Genomic DNA, 22853 nt, shown 5'->3' with positions numbered 1-22853 from the left:
GGTAATGGCCATTTATGACAAAACAAAAGCACAGCAAAAAAAAAAAAAAGAAGAAGAAAAGGCAACAGGAACGTCAAGAGAAGGGGGGGCGGAGGGAGAGACGGGGATTATGATAATGCTGAGGCGACAGCTGTTCAGCTGTGGCGAGCAGCTGTATCCACTGAAGGGCATGAAGGCCGAGCCAGCGCAGGAGCCTCTGTCCATGCGCCATGACAGCAAAGGTAGCCCGGACGGAAAAAAGAGCTGCATGCAAATGTGTGTTGAATGTAAACAGGTGGCAATTCGATATATGCAGCTCGGACGCATTTTAATAGAGTCGAGAAAGTTCCTTCGCTCTGCATGTAGAAGCTCGAGAGAAATCAGTTGTTTAATGTCTTCTGGAGCTTCGTCATGTCTGAGACCTGATGATGTCGTAGTGATGTCATCAGGTTTAAGGTGGGAGACCGCAGCATTTTAACAGACAAGCAGCATACATGATGCGGACGTGGGACTCTAAAGATGTGGGCGTTTCCATACGTGGAGGGTCTGAAGAAACAGAGCTAAAAGGTTAGTGAACGTGCTGAATTGTGGGAAATGTAGGATCCAGGATTTGGATACACGAGGTATTAAAGTCAGAGTTTTGCAGTCTCTGCTGCATCGATTTGGACCATTTTCTGCCTAAACTTTAAAGAAGCTCAATACTGAGTCACAGAAGAAGCATTCTTTATATTCTGCTCTTTTGTTAGCAAAGCCAAAAATGCCTTAGTCCAGCCTCAACTCCAGGCCCAAATCTTTTCAAAGTGTGTCACAAATCTGTAGAGTTACATTTCTTTTGAACATCAGTAGTGTAAAAACACAGTTTCTAAAAGACAGGGTGGGAACTACACTTAAGATTAGCTTCTTTCACATTTTTTTATAATCATCAATGTGTCTATACCTTCCATTCATACACAGACAATAGCTCTTAGTAAGATAAATTCACTGTATTTGGGTTGTTGACTATAAGAAAAATGTAAAATTTCACCAGACTTATCATCATAATATCTCCATGAAAAGTATTTTCCCAACTAAATGTAATAACTAATTAAATGAACAATGAATATAGCTATAACATTAAACTAACTAAGAGGATAAAATCCATTTAAACCTTAATAGATTAACTAAATAGAGTGTGGAGTTATTATCAAAGCATGGGCACATTTTTATTCCCCTCTGCTGCAGAATTATGATGCACAAGAATGAAAGTATGAATCACCACAATGTGCCAGATAATATCTTTTGCACTTGAATGCAGCGTGCTAAGGAGGATGAGGCCTATTTCACGTGCGAGCGGCAGCGTCTGTTAACTTCGATGTGCTTGATGTGGCGACTCGCAGCCTCTGTCCCCACCGACCTGATGGAGGCGTGACTGGTACACGTACAAATAGCAACACATAAGATTCAACGATAAAGGAAGAACAGAAAGAGGAGGAAAGGCACCCCCAGCCTCTTGTCCATCCACTTAGTCCGTCTTTCTTCTTGCCTTTGCTGCTCTCAGATGGGGCATTGCAGGTGTCTGCTCGACATCAGAGACATTGGTGTTTCACTCTGCAACAGCCCGCATGAAAGAGATAGAAACATCACATATCATCACGGCGTTTCTTTAATCAAAGACATCTGCTCTCTGAGTCTTCTCAGCCCTTCGGGAGCATATGGTTGTAATGTGCTCTCAAGATTAAAGGAACAATTTACCTCCAGTGGCCCGTGTGTCAGTCAAAGGTTTATATCATCAAACCATTAGAGAACAAAAAGTCATTCTTAAAGATTTCCGAGGCTTAGCGTGGCATTTGTTGGCTTCAGAATACTTAAATTATGATGCCGGGATCTGTATGTAGAAATTGGATTTCTCGTTTTATGCCCTTTCTGGAGCTCCGTCTCGACCGCGCTCCCTTCACATCAATAATGTGTGATAAAACTGTGAATGAGCTGCGTTCGCCACAGTATTTACTGTTTTAGTTCCGCGCAAACCGTTTCATCTCAAGCGCGAATACAAGATCTAAATTAGGACGATGTGGTTAATGTGTGTTCACGTCCAAATGAAACACATTCAAGTAATTTCCCCTTTTAAATCGTGATTTCTGTGCCTGCTTTATTACAACTTCTGATCTTTAAAGCTGCTGCTAGTGAATATTTTATGACAATAGATCAAATGCCTACATGTATGTGAAAGGTGTGGTGATGAACCCACGCAAAACCCGCCGGTTCCCCCCCTCCACTTCTCAGGGGTTAGTGGAGAGAAAACAGAGCTAAAAAGGAGGCAGTTTGATCAACTTAAAAAATTGTAAATGATCACAATACTGTGTGTACGTAAGTTTAATTAAGTTCTGAGTGGCATTGAGCACTTGTTTGATTGTCTATGCACATTGTGCATCTCTTAATTTGGATGTTCCTTGAGCCCAGAAATCATTGCTTAAGACCTTAAAATACTTTGTTAAGCCAGTACTATTGTTTCTGACATCTGAACAGCTACTTTATCCTGACTTCTAATGATTCGTCTTGTTTTTAAGAGATCAAATATGTCGTTAATGCTTAGTGAATGCTTCAAGGACTTGACTCAGTATCGACTCTTCTGCACCTTTCAAAATCTCAACCATCGCAGCACGTCAAGCTACCACAGCTATCCAAAAGGCCACGAGACTCTTGTTTAAGAATTATTTTACTTTATTTTTAATAACTTTTCAACCATTTGGATCTTACCTTAATAAAGGCCTGAAAACACATGTAGCCTCCAGTGTCTCTCCTTGCGTTGGAGAATTTTAGCCCAGGTCTAGGTAAGGTCATGAGCCTCATCAGGTTTCCCCTGGAAGACCAGCACTGATTACTTAGAGCCAGGTTAAGTTGGGTTTGTGGTCCCGGTGGCCCAGATCGATGGACAGATTTGAGGGCCAAAAGGCTCGTCTCGATCCCTCGGCTTCATCGATTAGCGTCCCCATTACAGCCCTCACACTCCCAATCTCCCTGTCCTATTTTATGTCTAATGCCTCACTCTCTTGCCCCCCCCAATCCATCTCCAGCCCTTCCCTTTTTTCTTCATCTTTCTCAGTCATTCTCCAGCTATAAGTCTTCTTTCTCTCTTTGTTTCATGCAGCGCCTTCCCTCCAACTTACCCATTCTCAGCTCTTTTCTTCTCTCCGCTCCCTCCTTTGTATCTTCATCTCTTGGTCTCTCGCCATCCTCCTTTTATCTCCCCGTCTCCCACTATATCCCATATCTCTCTTTATCGCTTCTTCTCCCTCCCCCTACGCTCTCTTCCTCAGTCCCAAAGGCCTCGGGCTCCCAGCAGTGGATTATCACACATCTAAGGAACTCAGCTTCCTCGGTCCTGTTGGTCCAATTAGTGGTCAGATTGAGCATCAGTCAGTCTGTTGGAACCTCCACGGGCAAAATCATCCTCGCAATTCCACGCACATGAATATGCATTTGCGTGGATAAATGGGTTTTTGTTTAAAACGTGTGTTGATGTCACCCTTTTGGATTTGCAGTGGAATTACAGTAATGTGTGTCACCAAAAATATCCTATTGTTGTGGGTGCACCCCATAATTTGAGAGATTTGGGGGAGGATGCACGTGCTTTCGCGTGAACATCGCCGGCCTCTTCCTTGGAAAACAGGCCACCAATTTGATCAGAGCCCAATTATAGCAATTTCTCAGATATTCATGGAAGAACAGAGGAAGCCTGAAAAGAGGAAGAAAACCACAGAGACTTAAAGAAGTGCGGAGATCAAAAAGAGCTGATGGAAACAAGACCTGTGAGGCGTAAAAGAGGAGGAGAAGATGACAAGAGATGGGTGAATAGGTAATAGTGGGAAGTAAGGAGTGAAAAAATTGTGGTTGGAAAGGAAATTTAAAAAAATGACAGACCGTCAGATCAAACATGAAACAAACAAAGTACAAATTTGGCCATAATTTGCCATTGTAGCAGAGTAAAAACTCATATATGTAATGTACAGTAGTGACCAGGGCAGGTTAGAGTTTGAGCCAAGCTAGAAAATTCAACCAAAAATGACCTCACACTTGTCTTTGAGCCTGACTTAAAGTCAACACCAGACTTCTCCGGGGCTTTAGCATGAAGCTGTGGCTTTCTTCACATTTGCTGCAGAAGCAGTAGCAAGCACAAGATAACGGCTTCTCTCTGCATGCTGGCTAAAATCAAGTGAAGAGGCACATGTCATGCACTTTTCATCAACTGCCACGATTAACTCCAGTTGTGGCTAATTGCACAACAACTGCGATGCAGATCGCTGAAACAGCTGCAGGGATTTCCAGGGGATTCCTTTCAATGGCAACTTTCATTTAGACTCATAGACAAGTGTGGAGACGAGTTCTGTTCAACTGAAGCTTTTTGGACAGCTGTAGAAGGCCAATCAGTGCTGCACTGCATTTTCCAAATTTCTAAAATAGCAGCGGTCAGTAAAATCTGAAACATGACCACCAGTAAGAATGGAACAAAAGACTGAGAATAGGCTGACAAATACCCTTAACCTGTCTAAGTGCTGCATTTAAACAAGCATACCAAGTTGTTAGGTTAACTCTCCATCTAAAAGTAGAAACCTGTCCAAGCGCTGTCCATTTTGAATTTCTGCAGCGAAACGCTCGAGGTACTGCATGTGAAAAGCCGAAAAGAATAACAAAGTCGAAATAATTTCCCTACCACCTACCACAACTCCCCTGGAATCCAGATGTGGTCCTTTTCCACCTGAGAGGACGGACTCTGGCGGGTGAGGTCAGCGCGGGCGTTTTGTGTGGACGGAGCAAAAAGGCGAGCGGGAGCAGGGATCCATGTAATTGCCCTCCCCCCCGTCCCTGCCTGAGCAGTTTAATGAATGGTGGCAATCTCAAACCACTGTTAAAACGGTAACGAGTTTGTGGGTCACTGGCTGGCCTCAGATAAAGAGTGTGGTCAAGGTCCGGCGCAAAAATGACTCCAACCAGATGTGACCGCTCAGTGGCGGCCGGTGTCCTGAACCATTAGCGCGGCCATTGAGTGGGAAGGACGGGGGGTAATGGGGAACTACTTGGGTGAATGAGGCACTTTATTTTATACAAGTGTGCGTATTCTTGTGCCTGAGCGAGGACAGGGATGTCCTTTGCATCACCAGTCAGTATTTTAGACTCAGGGATTAGAACATATTGGCTAATTGTTACTCCTTTAAAAGTTTAGTGCATGTGAATTACCAAAAAAAAAAATATATATATTTTCTCTCTTACCCATAGTGGTGTAGCTATGAGCCATACAATAGGTTTTGGTTTTATTCGTCCTGTTTTGAGACACGTCTCAAATGTCATGTGTAGGACCAACCCGCAGACCCTACGCTGCCTGCGTGGCTAAAAACACAGGAAGAGCTGAGGCCTGCACCGTTCAAGTTCATTTCAACTGTCAGTACATACATGCATTTATATACATTCACAAGTGAATTACATGCTCCAAAAACGGTTCTGGCCAAAAATAGACTCTCATGTCGTAAAGATGTGGCAGCGTGGAGGAAAGAGCCATGCAAGAGCTGAAAGCCAGTCAGTGCAGTGACACAAGTGCTGGACGTCAGTTAGAGTAGCAGCAGATAGTTCAGCAACAAGCAAGACTCTGGATTCTCACATATACTGATACTTGATACACACGTACACTGAAAAAAAGTCTGAATATTTTTAACAGCCTAAAAGCTGGAAGACATTTCAGGAAAACAGCTTGCACAAAAATGATGCAGCCACTGCACTTCAGTGGCTCGGGCTGGGCCTAATGAGGCTGCAGCCGGTGTTTCCTCCTCCGTAAACTGTCCTTCCACTCTGTCTTGCAGCTGTTGGTCAGGTTCTTCTTGAAAACAGGTTAAATTAAATGAGCTTTCAGGGGGGTGTGACATGCTTCTGCGAGGGAAACAGCACGCAGCATCGCCTTTCACGGAGTACTCCAGCCACATTCTGTTCTGGCACCAGGTGTGTTTCTTCCCTGAGTGGAGCAGAACTGGAAAACTATCCAGGAGTGTTTGAGTTTATCCACCCTGAGGTCATCTGAAATTACACTGCTCAATTCTCCAAGATGAGGGTTGGGAGAAGGGCTGCTAACAGATGCACAACTGCCACCCCGTTCAGAGGAAGCTACGTGGCGTTAACGGCAGTAAAGGTGGTGGTGATGGAGCGGAAAGGGAGGAGATGGCGGGAGAGATGGCACGGTGGTGGCTAAGCTTGCACTCTGCTGTGGTTGCTCGCGAGGTGGCAACATTTCATGTGTGGAATCCGCAAAGCTGCTAGCAGTAGCTCATTATAGTGATGAGGCTGCATCTGCTGAGTAAGCATAGTCATTTGTCGAGCTTTTCCTCTTAGTAAACCACTTTCTTATGTCCATTTACACAGAGAAATGTGATTTCTAATACTCAAACCAAGCCGAATGAAGCATCACTTACGCTGTTACACACAACTCAAAAACCAGCCTACCAGATCATCATCAGAAGCTGTACTTAGAGCACATTATCAGAAAGTGAGCCAATTCTTCCATTCCACAATAAAAGCATGATTTCCCATACACTCATGTTGGCAGATAGTTCAATACAAAAGAAGCATTTCAGTAAAGCACAAACATATTCAGTAACAGTAATGATAATAATATAACGTACAGCCTTTGCTTGATGTCGCCGTCCTCTCTCCATGATGTCAGATCCCTGTCTGATTCTCTGTCGGACTCTGCTGTATCAAACAAAGACGATAAAGAAGATTTAAGTCAAGCTTACGGATTACGCAACAAACTGAAAGGCTTCGTGCAGTGTGTGCGCCTCTATCACTGTGTCTGTGTTTTCGTGTGTGTGTGTGTGACAGGGAGAGAAACAGAAATGGCGTCAAAGTGTCAGCACAAACTCATTCCCCCAAATTTAATCGTTGTGGAATTTACTTTTGCGCCCCGAGAATATAAATTGGGCTCCATCTTTTTTTTTTTTTTTTTTTTTTTGGGAGACAAAAATGAGTTCCTCCCTTTTATTGCAGACTGTGATGAATTGTTTATGTGTGTGGTCTGTTTCTGGAGAATGCGGAGCGGCCCGGAGGGATGGGGGGGGGGGTGTCACACACTTGGATGGAGTACTTGTATTTCACTGTTTTCGCTTTAAAAATGAATGAGCGCATTCTTTCTCCAGAGCCTCGGAGTCTGTCTGTCTTTATTTCCCTCCAGTCCCTTTCTTCCTCTACCGATTTCTCCCCCTGTCCTCTCCTCAATAGCTGATTGATAGCGCTCCATTGACACGCAGTTGACGGGAATGTCTCGGGCACAAACGGCGGTTGTCAAGCAGGAGTTCATGGTCAACTCGGCTAGGAGCTTGACTCTCAATGGGGTCTCTTGTAGCGCTTATATGAAGTCATCCAGGGGTCCTCACCACCCTGTTGACTTTTCCCCAATAAAAGCCATTAGGCTCATTGTCCGCGAGCTTACAAACAAGGAATCCACAGAGGCTGATTATGTGGTCGTGGTATTACAAGGTCGCTACAATACGGCGATCCTTCCTCTACAACAGTTTGATTAGGTCACCGAGTTCATCACAAACTTCCTCGCGAGGAGGATCTCGCTCATGAAAAAAAAAAGGGAGCTCCCGCACATGCTTTACTTGTTGACTCTTAAGAATGGTTCTGTGATTTATTTGTTTTGAACTTCAGCGGACTGGCATGGCGTCGTATTTCCACAAAAAACAGGGTTTTTCTTCTTACCGTCCTTGTTGGATTCTCAACCAGTGCCAATTTTGCCCTTTAGTCCAATGAGCTGAAGGTAGAAGCTGCCAAATAGTGGTCCTAATGCACTGCTCTGTACACCAGAGGCAACAGAGGAATCTGGCTTCCGTGCTGTTCAGCAGTTTTGTCAATGTGGCGAGCTCTGCCGGTGCCAAATAAACGCTCTCCCTGCCTCCTGCCAGTCGTGATTTATGGCCGAATACATCCTTGCCCTGTCCACTTCATCCCCAAAGAAAAATCTTTTTCCAATTGAGCAGAACTTAGGCCTTGAAGACCGACTCAACGTGGGGATAGAGGGGCAGAATATTTTATTGGCAGTGGCATTTGGATGAATGAGGCATAGCTCAATCTCATGGGGCTGATGGACTGATAGAGGCCGTTTCTTTTCCCTTCTCCGTTTCCTATACAAGGCAGAGGATGCAATTTGATGAGAGAGCTGTAATTATAGATTTATATATAGACAGGGCTTATTTGAAGCAGGCATCACAAAATGTGTTTTTTGTCAGAGGAAGGACACAAGAGGTTAGAGGCTGTGGAGTATTACTGTATTTATTATTACATTTTCATGTGGAGCTGCTTTTCCACCTCAGCACTGGTACTTATATACAGTTTGCACTGACACTGCTTTGCTTTGTATATGTCGTCAAGTTGTTCTGCTGCGCATCTCCAACATTTCAGAAATCAAGTCAGGGGTTGTGTTTCCCCTCCCTGCCCTCACACAGCTCCACAGAGCCTGTTAGCTACTTTAGTGTGTGGTTCACATTTGTTTGTCCTGCAGCTTTGCAGCATTAACTTTGTTTCCAGCAGTAGCTAGCAGCACCTGCTACCAGCCGCTACCTGCCCAGCGCAAAATAGCTGACACAGCCAGTAAACATCTAAACCTAGGGTGAATATTGGACTTTCATTTGTTACCTGCCCAGAAACACGACTACAACAAAAGACAAGTAAATAAATAAAGAGAATCAATGTAGCTTTAAAAAAGTGTGCCTACTTTAAAAGCTATTTTCAACTGGGGGCTTAAAGCTGAAGGGAAAAAGTAACCAAGATTGGCTTGGCGCAAGTACTAAGTGTGCAGCATGGTAGATCTAATCCGTATGTCAAGGGACCAGTGCTGTGACTTTGCCTCTCCGTCTGCATGGTAAGAGTGTCAAGCTTTGCACCAGTGTCTCATTAGGAGAAGGACAGCTGTGCAGAGGCGGACAGCCTGTTTCCAGAGACACCGGTTGAATCACAGTAGGCCAGCGACCAATCAGGGAACACTTGCTGCATGCTGCATGACTCAGAGAGCCTCACATGGCGGCTTGTTTGCAAATTCAGGTGCGGCTGCTGTCTAATTCAAAGTTTTTCTGACAGTTAGAGGCAGAGAAAAAGCAGGTTGTGCGCTCCGTATTTGTTAGCACTGTTAACAACAAGGTTGTTATCTGCCCTGGCAGGCGGCTCCCTGCTCGGGGAAATGTCCTCTGTTCTGGTTTTCTGGACTCCATGAATGTCTTTGGAAGCCGGGCTCCACCAGGGTTGGAAATCCTGAGTTTTGGTAGCTTTGAGTCAGTGGCCTAGAGACACCACTGAGTGGCTTTGATGGCTGTTTTGTGGAAATTGGTCTAAAGCTCTCAAAGCTCATTCTGTACGTCGCCAGCTGTGGTGCTCTACTTTGACCAGCTCGTAGTTTTGTGCAGAAAAAAAGTCTTTTAAGAAAGTTACCAAGACCAGACCCCCCTCAGTGGAGGGTCCTATTCAAAAGTGCGATCGTGGTCTCATTCCCAGAGCATCAAATACCATCACTTTGTCACGCCCCTCGGCGTCTCATACAGATGCACAAGGTACCCACCTACTGTGTAAACCCATTTGAGGCGATATTAGATGCAGATGGAGCCTGACAAAGCGTCGTTATTTGACACTCTAGGAATGAGAACGGGTTGAAATTGCTTCGGATTTCTTTTTGAATACTAACTACAGCTGGTTGCTACAGGCTGTGTAGTCTCATCCTGACACAAGAGGGCAATATGAAGGCTCTACTTTACAGTGGAGGGCAGATTTTAGAAGGCCTCACTTTTTCAGAGGTTGAAAACATATTTGAGAAAATATTTGGGCCTGCAGCCTGACTTTATAATTAAATCTGCTGAGACAGAGAGCTTTCATTCTATCTGACAAAGAAATCAATCAGACATTTATCTCCTGGACTTAGCTTAGTTAGCTGTCTTTCATTTTCCCAGAGGCCACCCAGACTGTTAAAATATCATGCACTTGTTCTCCAAGTTACCAAAAATTGAAGGACACATGCAGCCTAAAAATAACCATAATCATGTTCTATTGCCACAGAGAATATGGTAATACAGGCTGTGCTCGCTCTCCACATTAAGATGTATCAGGAGTGTCCATATTTCAGAGAGTGTGCTGCTTGACTCCTTGGGAGCAGCCACCTTCAACACAGCCTGCTGTTGGCAGCTGCCTCTGGGCTGGACCCCTCGGCCAATCAGCTCCCCTCTGCCTGAAGGCAGGCCTGGGCTTTCTTTCTTGCTCCACTACCTAGAACTGCAAGCCAGCCTGTCAATCACACCACTAGGCCCCGCTGTGCTGCCTGACCCACTGGCACTCCTGCCATGGCAACGCAAATCCCAGCAGACCTAGCTGTCAGATACAGGAGTTCTCAGAAATATGAAAGACAAGAGTCTCTGATCCAGTGTGCACACATGGGGTCTGTGCCACGGACCATGATGTCTCGGTCACATGAATGATGCATCCCTACGTGTTATTTATTTGATTTCTTTTGTGAAATATCATAATAATGTCGCATCTCTCCCCTAACCCAAAAGCAAACTCGCATTATAAAATAAAGATTGCACAATCAAATCGCCCCAAGAAAAATATGTTGAAGCATAATTCATAATTGCACTTGAACAAAGGAGGCTAGGAGGAAGACTGAGGAAGGCATTGTGTGAGCTCTCCTTAAAATCAAAGTGGCAAACAAGACCGTTATTTGTTCAGGGTAATAGTTTCTCCAAGCACCCTCAAACAATACTATGCATAGAAATCAGCAGCAGTGCAGATGGAGTTCCCGCATGGTTTCCTTGGAATGGGAATATTAACAGAGAGGAGAGATTAGTTGAAATGTTGGCCAAACATTGGCCACATATACGGCTGACCAATACTGTCAAATAGAAGTGCCAATTAAAAACCTTCCATCAAGAAAAAAAATGATAATATATTTTAAATATTTTTTTCCTTTAGTTGACTTCTTAAACAGTGACGAGTCGCTGACTGGATTTGATTTTCATCACAATTTATTTTTCAGGAAATGATGATCAACGATTGGTTCCCATGTGGAATAAAATTGCAAACATTGAATTATGCATCCTAAAGCGACACAATTGGAGAGGACATTTGTGCCATCAATACAGCCCGACATCAGGAATCATGTTTGGTGGAGCTGCTCTGTTAAATGTACTGCTGCACATTACACAGTCAGCCATTAGTATTTTTAGTCACTTGGAGGCGAACAGAGCAAGATGGAAACACATCGCTATGTAACAGCAGCATCACATGTTCCACTTTGTTCACCAGCTAGCCGCTAACTTTGTATATCTGCTCTTTGGCGCTGAGCAGATAGCATATATTAGGTTTTTCAGCGGTTGCTTGATTGCAATTGGTAAAGAAAGAAAGCTAGTGTGAAGGATGAATTTGATCGAGCTAGCTGGCTAGCATCATAGCACTTATTTGTTATTGTCCTCGCACAAACCACATTCCTTCAACTGTAATTTTGCTCCACTTTTTTCCTCCTGGTCGTCCATGCCTCCCCCTCCCACCAGCCTGAGGCCCACTGCACTAACCAGGAGTGGCTTAATGCTTAAGCGGTATTAAATGTGTCTCTCTCCTTCACCTTGTCTTGCAGGTCATCCTGATCCTGACCAAGTACTACCACGCTGACTCCACCAAGGTGCTGGAGAGCTCACTGTGGAGGTAGGCCAAACGTTTACACCGCGCTTGCTCTTTCTGGATGTCTTTATGTCACGTCTGGCCTCGGACTCACGCAGGCCTTTCATCAGCAAGCGGCTCCCCTTTCACAGCGCGGGCAGCGCCGGTCTCGGTTATCTCTCCGCTGTGCTTCTTCAAGGAGACAAGAGTGATACAGAGCGCCGGGGCGGACAAAACATCAGCAGGCAGCTACGAGTGAAGTGGGGGACCGGAGAGTGGCGCTGCGAGGCCAGGGCGGGCATCTGTTTGGGCAGATAGCGTATCAGCGTGGCACAGGGCAGGACGGCGGGTACCGGCAGTGCCAGGGAAAGGGGTCAAGTCTAGCTGGCAGAGCTTCCTCTATTTAGCAAAGCTGCCTCTCGCCAAAAACACTTCACACTTCTCTCGCTTTAGAGCGGCGGAAAACGCAATGCATCCATCCCGCTCGCCTTCACAACAAGTGTATTTTGCGCCCGCGTTTATATTCCCATGGAATATTAATTTCCTCTTCGCGCTGCGCCCACTCTCCACCAGCTCTATGCTGCTCTGTGGCTGAGCATGCCCCCCCTCGCAGATCATAGAGTTTTATTCAAATTTCCCAATCAAAACTTAGAAAATAAGCAAGACAGGGTGCACAACACTGGCAAAAATTAGCCGTCTCGAAGGCATTCACACAGAGCAAAACGTGTCTGATGGTGGTACTTAATTCATGCCATTCACCTCACTGAGGGCGCCATGACTTCAAAGCCTCAGCCTCTCATTAGCTCTGACTGCCTGTCTCCCTGGAGGACGGATATGAATAATGTACATATTTTCTCCTTCCCTTGTTGATGTTTTAATTGTTGCAGCGTATGAATAATGCTGCAGATTGGCCACTGGACAGCCCATTTGAGGGAAAAAAAAAACAAAAAAACACAGCAAGTGGTTGAATATAATATGAATTGAACCTAAATTGGCGGAGACGGAAAAAGATGGCCGGCTGCCTGTTGGCATCATCGTCTAAAAAGCGGAAATTAGCATGAAATTAGCATGTTTCTAAGAGGGCCCATACGCCTCTCTGACCACGTCTTGGTAGGTGTTATGTGTGGGGCGTGCCTTAGTTCCTTGTAGCTGTCAGCCTGGCGTGGGGTGCGGACAGCCACAATCCACTGGCCCATAGGCTTTGAAGTCTCAGGGCTGCAGGATCAAACAAGGAAGATGGGGGAAGATGAATGGGCATGCCGCCTCGCCCTGTCAGGTGGCGTAGATCAAGATGCCAGGTTTCACACAGGGGGAAAGTTAACAGCACAGAGAGGAGAAAAAGTTTTTCAGGGCGGCTGGATTAATGAACTGAGGCCTTTTTTAGATCAGCAGTGGTCTGTGGAGGCTCGTCTTCTGTCAATAAGCAAAGCACACAGCTGAACACCAATACCTGTCAGTGGCCCCGGTGGAATCAGCCCAAACGACTGGGCGTCAGCCAGTTGGTGTCGTTCACTTGAGGTGTGCTCACTTTGCTGGACCACCTTAAAGAACCTTTTCTGATGGAGTTTTAATGTGTCTCGGTGGGCAAAAAATGCTGTTTTACAAACGTTTCCTTGCTAAAAAGAATGCAATTCAGGGTTTTCTGATCCAAAACAAGGGTACAGGTTATATATATCCAGCAATTCTTCGGATTTCATGATGACTGGTATTTTCCACCCATTGTTCCTGGCCAGGTAGGCAGAAACCCAATGACAAACATGATGAAAGTATAAGTCATTTATTCACACACTTCAACGACCTACATTTAAGCTTGAAGGTCAAAGGTTGACAAAATAATCTGAACTCAAGGGCCACTTACTATCTTTTTCTGGAGCTTTCCGGTACATCTTAGCGGACTGCCAGAAAAAGGACGACATTCACATCTGACGCCAGAGACCACCAATGTGTCGGTCACATGATCACTACTCAGTCATTCATTTACCCTTGAGGATCATGAGATAATAATAATATTAATGATAATAGCAATATGTGGGTAAAGCATCACAAACAGGTAATAAATAAGTGGACCATGAGTTACAGTTTTCAATTTTGTCAAAAGCCGTATATTTATATTTTCCTGACGTGAGACGTCTTGTGGTCATGTGACACCCATGACAGCAATGGCAGAAATAACATGACATCCTCATACAGTACGGACGTCCGAGGGGATAGTTTTCCAGCTGTTCGCTCCAGCTCCTACCAACCCTCAAGCTTCTTTAAACCATGAAAACCCGAACCAAGTTTGCCTAAACTTGCCCAGATGATAACTCTATGAATTTCTAGATGCAGGAAACATAATGAGCTCTGTGAGTCAACTTTGGAAAAGCTAAGTACGTCGTTGGAAGGTACTGACAAATGACCCCTGTAGTAGGTACAAGTGCTCGTTGGAAAACCTGCATTAGTCTAGAAGATCAGTGAGTTCAAGCTATATCATGTGCATTCAAATTTAAGTTAAGTCCTGTGTCAGAGAATAAACACTGCTCCAAGCATCATCGAGTGTAAACCCTCCAGCTTGTGTCTTCTAATCGTAACCATGACCACACTTGGTGCCACGCTGTGGAGAGTTTAGTCTGTCCTCAGGCTCCGGCGTCAGCGCTGCCTGTCTGCCCTTCAGTCTGTTATGGCTGGCCCGAGTTCGCCGGCCATAACAGGGCTGATAAAACAGTTCCAAACATCTCCCCTCTCTTGTCTTGTGAGAATGGCTTTCTTTGTGAAGGGGCGGGGGGGGGCGAGTGGCAACTCACAGACCACCCGAGGCCTTGCCAGGCACTTTCTGCCTGTCTTTGAAGTATGCAAGAGAAAATATGAGAAAATGTACCTATAGGAAGATGACTCAGATTTATACATGCAAGGCTGTAGAACTGCCTGCAGGCAATGGCTCTTCTTCCTTCCTTTCTTTCTTTCTTTCTTTCTTTCTTTCTCTCTTTCTTTCTAGGTAATGGAAGCTTCAGTGTGTGTTCAGCCTCTGGTCAATAATTGATGCTGTAGCGGCAGTGATGTCGTTGTGTTTTTCGTCGGCTGAGGTGAATTGCAGCAGTCAGAGGTCCGGCCCTCTGAAGTGAGAAGAGACACACTGACGTCCTGCTGTGTGTGTGTGTGCTGGAGCTACACAACTGTTTAAGTGTGTGTGCCACTATCAACTTCTATATTGTAAAAAAAAAAACTGTGTTTAGGGGAATAAAACTGCAAACAACATGCAGTCATTTAACGCTTAGTTTAAAGATGCTGAATTAAAGCAACAAGCCCCAAGAGGCCGTCATTTACAGTGATTTTAGAACAGCTAAAGGGGTTTTGGGCTTCATGTTGTGCCTAACAACGACCCTTAGCTGTTCTAAGACCCCTGTTGCGTGGCTTATTGCTCCTAGAAACAGTCGTTACATGTACCTGGCATGGATTCAGAAACAAAAAAGTGCAATGATTTAGTTATTTAGTCTGTTTAGTTTGACTGTGGACGGCTAACAGGAGGAAGGACGCTGCTCCAGCATCTTCTCTCATTGCAGTTTGAGCACCAGTAAGTAAACCTTTTTCAGACTGATGTAATGTGGTCACAGGTGTGTGTTTATGAGTATTTTACAGCAGCTTTCAAACACTAAATCATTAAGGGCTCATGCTCAATGCTTCAAATGGACAACGTCTTACAAAAGAGTCGTCTGACTCTTTTACAACACACTCAAAAGTCCTGTCTTCATAACCTCCTCCTGGCTGCATCCTCTCCAACAACCCTGCAGCTTTTTTTTTTGCAACTGATACTCTGCACACTCTCAGGCGGTCTCTTGCCAATAAGCCGTGTGGAGAATGGAAAAAAAAAAGAGTGCTTGAGAGAGAAGTTCAAACCCAGCCTGCCTTCCCCCCTTTGCACACCTGGCCAGTCGCTACATAACCATGCATGATTGTCAGGTTGTCACGTTAGGACAGACCCCTGATCCGTGTTCGGCAGCAGGTTTTCAGATGCTGTTAGGCCGTTATTGTCTATGTTGCACATGCGTGTGTGTGTGTGTGTAAAGCTTTTGGAGTTTCCGGCACTGGCATATGTTGGAGAAAGTGTGAGGCTGAAAATGAGATCCCACTCCACGTCTTGCTTGAGGACACTTAAATAAGATGTTTGCCTAATCTGATGCGGTCTCTCAGTCGACTCGCGCCTCAAACTCAGATCACGTTCGGATACTGCATCAGAGTAAACAGAGGGAAAGGTCCTCGCAGATTAGGCGAAGGCGCGAGGATTTGCCGCCGCATTACCAAACACTGCGATGACTGCGGGCCGACAGGACTCCTCTTAAGACTCCAAGTGGAGCCATAAAATACTCAGTAAACCTTTTTGATCCTCGAACTGAAAGGAGCAGATGTACACTTAGCTTTTTTTTTTTTCTTTTCTTTTGAATCCTCGGTGCAAGAATTGCTCATTTTCAGTCGATGCGCAGAGCTGCAGATATCGGGCAGTCAGCGCCGTCCGTTTGTCATCTGAGGAATGGAATTTATTGTAATATTTTGATCGGATTACCTCATAATATCCTGATTTCTAGTGGACTTTTAATGTCTCCGAAAGGGCTAAATCCAGTTTAGGAGGCTTTTAAAACCTGAAAATACATTTCTTAAATGAATTTGGGAAAAAAAGCTCATACATTGGAGTGTCTCTCTGTTTAGTGTATTTAGATGAGATGCATACTGGAAGTGCAATGCTGAGCCTCTAATCTGAGTGTATTAGATATTGGTTGAAACATCAGCTATTGGAAGTATCAGTACCTCTAAAATATTGGTTCTTGGCCCTCAAAATGGACCATCAGAAAACCGCATTGGTCACATCTCAGTATTTATGCCCCGTTTGCGTTGTTTAACCTCAATCTGATGCTTTTGCTCCCGTAGTAATCATACCCTCACGTAAACAGGGTGCTGGTGTGAGAGTCGGGGGTATTTATAATTCATGCTGTCTTCACACATCTTTTGAAGAGGCGAGGGGGGCTGGTAGCCACCGCACCGAGGGGTTATTACGGATGAAGAGATCGTCCGACAGGCCGGCACTTCTCTGTCCAGTAGATCAACCACAGCTCACTTCCACAAACACGGCCGCTCTCGATATGTCCGGCATATAGCGTACGCTGCTTCATCAACCAAAACCACAGCCGCTTTCATTAATGGTCAAAATCTCAATGCTTCGCTGGAAAAGCTAAATATTAGGGAAAATTAGTTTCAGCTTCAGTTTTATGGAGAAATTCTGATTCTATGCATGTGCATTTTTTATCTTGCTATGTGTGCGTGTGTTTAAATATTTCTCTAATGCTGTATTTTTTCAGCTTTCTGTTGATGGAACATCAACTGAGTGAAATAGAGAGAGAGAGAGAGGGGAGGAGAGGGAATCAAAAGGGCCTTCAGGGCATCTTTAAGCTGAACAGCAGGGGGCACCGAACGTCATCCACACCTCGCCCTCGTCCTCCTGCCTCTGTCCGTCGTGTCTTTCCTCTCCCCACATGGACTCAGATGCAGAGTTTGTGTTTCCTCCGTCGTTCCTGCGTTAGAGAAGCAGCGCGATCAGGGAGCTGATGAGTGATGTGACATGAAGCTGAAGTTTTGATGAGTCCTGCGGGGAAACCGGGTCATAATAATGTAACACGTCACGAAACAGAGGAGGAAAATTAGGCTTTTTTTCAATCAAGTCAACGTACAAAAATGTTGACATGATTGACACATCACTTCTCAGGCGTTTGAATAGTAGTCCTACAGTCTGCAGCCCATTTAATGCAACACAGAGACTGTTTCACTATTTTTTGACAACATCAGATGTGACAGGATCATTTATTCGTCCTGCCATCCACACATTTTTAAGCCTATGAGCACTGAATGACAACGACGGATAGAAAAAGCTGAGCGCAACATTTCATCCTTGACCTCGGAAATAGTAGCTTCAAAGATCATACCTCCATGTCCCCTTACTAGCTCTACCAGGGCTCTCAAACGCCACTCACAGTCTTCATCAGGGGAAAAGACGTGATAATGGATGACGACATGTCTGTAGGATGAGCAGTGACCAGCGGTACGCTGAGAGAATGAGCAGTAATGCTAACTTAACGCTACAGCTGATCCTGTATCTTTGTTTCAATTTGTGTCAGTGTCGTTGCTTTGAGGCGTATTGGCTGCAGTAGTAGCTCAACATCTACAACTCACTTCCCACTTTGATGTCTCCTTAATCGCTTTGCTTTAGACATAGCTGACGCACACACACATGCACGCGCGCGCACACACACACACGCATGCACAGATATTTGTACTTCTGTCATTATGAGGACACTCATTAACATAATGCATTCTCTGGCCTTCTTAACCATCAATACTAAATGTCTAGCCCTAACTTAAACTTAATTCTAGCCTATAGTCCTCAACAATACACACACACACACACACACACACACACACACACACACACACACACAGAGTTATTCCACCATTACAAATGTGTTGATGATTAGCCCTCCCTGGGGTCCAGATCACATTTCCCCAAACTAAACCGAGAGAAAGAGCCACAAAGCAGAAACTTTTGGGCTAAATCAAGACAGTGTGTCTCATTTCCTCATCTGCTCTTCCTCCTTACCTCATCCTCCCCTCACTTCCACTCATTCATTTCCCTCTCAGGTCGTTTCTGCCCGTTTTTCCTCCTTTTCCCTCCCCTCGTCCTCTCCCTCCGTCCAGATGGTCCGGGCTGCTGTAAATACTTAATCGAGGCGAGAGCATCGTCTTCCCTCCATCCCCTGCACACCCCCGCCTCCACCACCATCGCTTCACTCCTCCATGCATATTTCACAGCCTGTAGAGAGAGAGAGAGAGAGAGAAAGCACCCAAGAGAGCTCTGAAGTGGTTTCATATAGAACCAGAAACACTTCTCCAGGGTCGTACCATAGTGTTGGGCAGAATCATTTCAGACAGACTGTAAAGCATTTACTGTATATAGGGCATTACAGTTTCATATAGAAACCTCACCTCTAACAGAACGTAGCTGAAAGAACTTTTCTTGGTAAATCTATTGAGGGAAGAATGAAAAGCACAGATAGAATGAAAAAAATCAAGAGCTGCTTCAGTGCTGGAGAATTCATTGTGTTTGGGTTGAACAGAAGCCCGGCCACATCTCTACTTTCCCTTCGCTTCCCCTTCTGCTTCTTCCAATAACTAATAAAGAGGTGCGACCGGCGGTCTGTGTGTCGGCTTGTTTAACTTACTGTCGCTTTGCTCACTTTATTAAAAGAGGCTTCTTACTCATTCCCCGACTCTTTCCCACGGGGAGTCCAATTCATGAGTCACCGCCGTCCGGCAGCAGGTGTAGCGTTCCAGTTCATCCAGACTATATTTGTATTACTGCAAGCTCACGAGTCACTTCAGGTGAAATTAAATACATGTATTTAGCAGTTGTCGATCACTTTGAATATGACTGACTGGTCCAATATGTGTGACACTATAATTGAAAGGTTATGCCTCTGTATTTGCATGATAATGTGTGATTAGACTGCAATGACATTAGCTTTTGGACTCTTGGGTAGAAATTAATTATTGACTTATTGAGAATATAGCAGAGGGGTCCACAAAGTCAAGGTGACTAAGGGCAGCATAACTATTAAGAAAGGAAGAAATGTATGAATCGAACTTGTATTTCATATTTTTTCTTTCTCATTTCATCTCCACACCTTAAATGGTAGAATCATGAAGCTTTTAGGTCAAGTCATGTGATTCTTGAAACTCTATGTGTCTGCTGTCACATCACAGTGAGCTTGACATTTTTGAGTTTTATTGACGTATCATAGCTGGGATTGCTGTGAAATTTGGCACACACAATATTCAGATCCCTTGGGCTTTAACTCTGCATCGTCACCAGGTCATTTGCTTAATTTGTCCGATACTTTATGACCAACTACCTGCAAAGCTAATGACGATCCCACCAGCTTCAGTTTCAGCTGTAACAAAGGTCCCCAGCTCGGGGGACCAGGGATGTTAGGATACATGGTCAGCATCTGAAAATCCAGTGTCCACTGAAGATGTTTCAGAAGCAAAGCGTCCTCAGGCAGCTCCCAACAGGCTCTTTTAGCTGGATTTGACTTGTTTTAATGCGTATAGACAGGACACCTTGTTGTCTCGGTTTTTTATTAGTCTTTTCAAAAATAGCGTGCATTAACAGGCGAAAAAGTGTTGCAGGACTTGTTTTGTCATAGACCCATGAAGACAAGGTCAGTTACAAACGAAAAGCATCATTAATTTTATGGCGGTTGTCAATAAATCTCGTCGTTTATATACGTTCACAGCACAGGTGAATTTCACGCTTCAGAGACGTGAACTGCCCCGAAGAAAATAGTCCCGGACCATAAAGACAGCGGTCGTTCGTCTCGCGTGTTCACTTGACATCAGCACACTGGAAGGTTTAGGCTGAATGGAGGCAAAACTAGAATAAATGACTCGTCTAGATGAACATATGAAGAAACTGATCTGAATTTAACCAGCACTTACAGCGCGCTCACCTAAGTTATAAATACTGACTTACTGGCCTTGTCACTCCTGGTATGCATTATAGCCCACAAAACAGGATTATAGCATATCATTTTACATTTTTGGGACTCAGCAACAGTTACAATAACAAACATGACACGGAAAGTTTGTGCATTGTCCAATAACACAATGGTTGCCAATAAGAATCTGTTAGGAAATGAAGGATGGAGAGGTGCAGGAAGCTCAGATCACTATCTGACTGGACCTGAAATGAACTGGGACATGAAGCAACAATGCAAACATGTGGGCACATATAGAGCTTAATGCCATTCTGTAGGTGTGTGTGTGTGTGTGTGTGTGTGTGTGCGCGCGCGCGCACCCATGCAGCACAGGAACTGCTGTGTAGAAGCACGATACGTTGTGCACAGGGATAGGCGTGCTTTTGGCATGTGTCTGTGTACATGTGTGGGAGTCAGATCGCTTTCGCGCCGCGGCTGAACGGGGCCATGTGCCCGACCATCTGGAAGATGTTTCCCATTTCCTCAAACATTCTTCCTGTGAAGAGGAACACAGGTCCACAACTGCACACAGCTGAAACACACACACACAGAGAGCTCCTTCTGGATTTGCTTCTGACTAAACTGTGAAAGTATACCCACAGTAGACAATAGTTGGCAGACAGTTCATAGCAATCATGCTATCTACCTCTGTGGTCTTCACACACACTCACACACACACACACACACACATGCATGCTGGATCCTTCCTCCACTTTCCCCTTTTTATCTCTATCCCAATTTCATGGCCTTGCTAGAAGCTATTTTCCAGAAGGACACTCTAACTTCCGGACCACACACTGCAGAGCGAGGCACAACAATGGTGCTGCAGCATTTAAAGCTCCTCAAAATAAACCTGACCTGGATGAGCTCGTCATAGCGCTGTTTGTTACCTGTGATCCGCGAACTCACCCGAATGAATATGAAGGAAATACGCACATATGCTCAAAACAAATATGCATGCTTATGGCCATGCTTCTTGTACTCTCTCCCTCTCTGGCTCTAAATTGTCATTATGCCGTTGGTCTCGATCCAAATTCGAGAAGTCGACCGGCTCATGATTCAGGAGGATGCCTTCAAATTAAATGTAGAGTAAATTGAATTATGTTAATGTTAGTGAAGTTGAAAGGCGAGAAGTTATGCTGACTTCCCTGATTATAAGGCAACTTGCAGTTTGCGAGCTTTGAATGGCTGCAGCTTTTTTTTTTTTTTTTTTGACCATGGCAGGGTTAACCAAGGAGAACTTACACATCGCATAAAAATGCAAGCTAACATGCAAAAACCAAGAGCGCTGTCTCTATACACAGCCAAAAAAGCTTTCAGAAGGAAAGAAAGAAAGAAAGAAAGAAAGAAAGAAAGGAAGGAAGGAAGGAAGGAAGAATATGGCAATGGACAAAAAGAAAAAGAATGGAAGACATAAAAAACAAAAGAAAAGCAAAGGAGGGGCAGACAATAGTTGGACGAAGCAGCCAAGTAATGAAAAGAATGGCATGAGAAATGAGAGGAAAGACTTCGATTGAGAACAATAAGTCTTTCATTAGTGAGCATTAATTGATGTTTTAACCTCATGTCAGCCGTTTTAGTCCTGTTCTGCACCGCTGTGGAGATAGAGATGAAAGGACGGGAGGAGAGCGATGGAAGACAGAGGCGTAGCGGACAGGCGGTGCTCAGACGAACACGCAAAGTGTTAATTGTGCTTTAATAGACCAACATGTCATCGTCTTCCAGATCACAGAGGGGGAAATTGCCCTGTCAACACCACACAGCTATGACAACCTGCACCTGCACTCGTTAGGTAATACAGAAGGCTTCATCTTCTACTTTTCGTCCTCTTTCAGACGAGTCTGTCTGTTTCATCCTGCCCATTTAAATTATGCAAGAAAAAAAAAATGCTTCCCTCAATTAAATAGGAAATCTGGGGATTGTGGTTAAAGAAAAACACATGCGAGCTTGGTAGCGAGTCAGGGTGAAGCCAAACTTTCCTGGCGCCGTCAGCCAAGAAGCCTGTTTTGCAGGATCAACGGCTGTGTGGAAGTTAGCTGGAAGCACACACATGTTTAAACACGAACACACACACACACACACACAAAGGCCGGAGCTGTCCCCTGTGTGTTTGCATGTACAGAAGGAACAATAGGAAACTGGGACTAAGCCTCTAGTTGGTGCCTGCGGCGGGTTCGCTCTTTACACGCTCAGCTGAGGATGGAAAACACACACAGACACACAGAAACATGAGGACATACAGGTTCATTACCGGTTCAAGCCGCTTCAATAATGAAATGACAGGTGTGTGCGCCCGAGATAATGGCTGGCTGTTTGTTTTACTTTAATAAAAGCGGCCGATGTGTTTGGACAAGCTTCGATCATAGAACTAATGGTGGACCTCCACAGCTGGCCATCTCAAAGTCTTCATGAAGCGAGCTGACTGCCGCAGCCGTTTGTGACGTCATGGCCGTTTCCATTCAGTTCTTTTTGCGCCCGATTTCTAGAAACAAACTCAAGCAATAGCTGAGTTGGAAAAGTTGCCGTCTTGATAAAAGCAAATTGCAGCAAACAGTGCAATGGAAAAACACTTGGCAAGTCAATCACGATGCACATAAAGCATGAGACTTTAACTGGAGTGACCCAGACTTTTAGACTTTTTTAATAGAAATGTGTTTCTTGCCC

The 22853-nt window shown here is 44.7% G+C and overlaps 1 protein-coding gene across 5 annotated transcripts in view; it reads left to right on the top strand.

Annotated features, from left to right (window-relative positions):
* Window positions 1-22853, top strand: part of sorcs2 (sortilin-related VPS10 domain containing receptor 2) — a 283675-nt gene that overhangs the window by 62865 nt on the left and 197957 nt on the right. For all 5 annotated transcript variants that reach the window (XM_041964688.1, XM_041964687.1, XM_041964686.1 and 2 more), the window contains exon 2: window positions 11612-11679. In XM_041964688.1, the coding sequence (XP_041820622.1) occupies window positions 11612-11679 (68 nt within the window). The remainder of the gene's footprint in view (window positions 1-11611; window positions 11680-22853) is intronic.

Source organism: Chelmon rostratus, chromosome 23, assembly GCF_017976325.1.
Source record: "Chelmon rostratus isolate fCheRos1 chromosome 23, fCheRos1.pri, whole genome shotgun sequence".
NCBI classification, from domain to species: Eukaryota; Metazoa; Chordata; class Actinopteri; order Chaetodontiformes; family Chaetodontidae; genus Chelmon; species Chelmon rostratus.
Note: the sequence above shows the minus strand (reverse complement) of the source record. Positions and strands in the feature narration are given on the sequence as shown.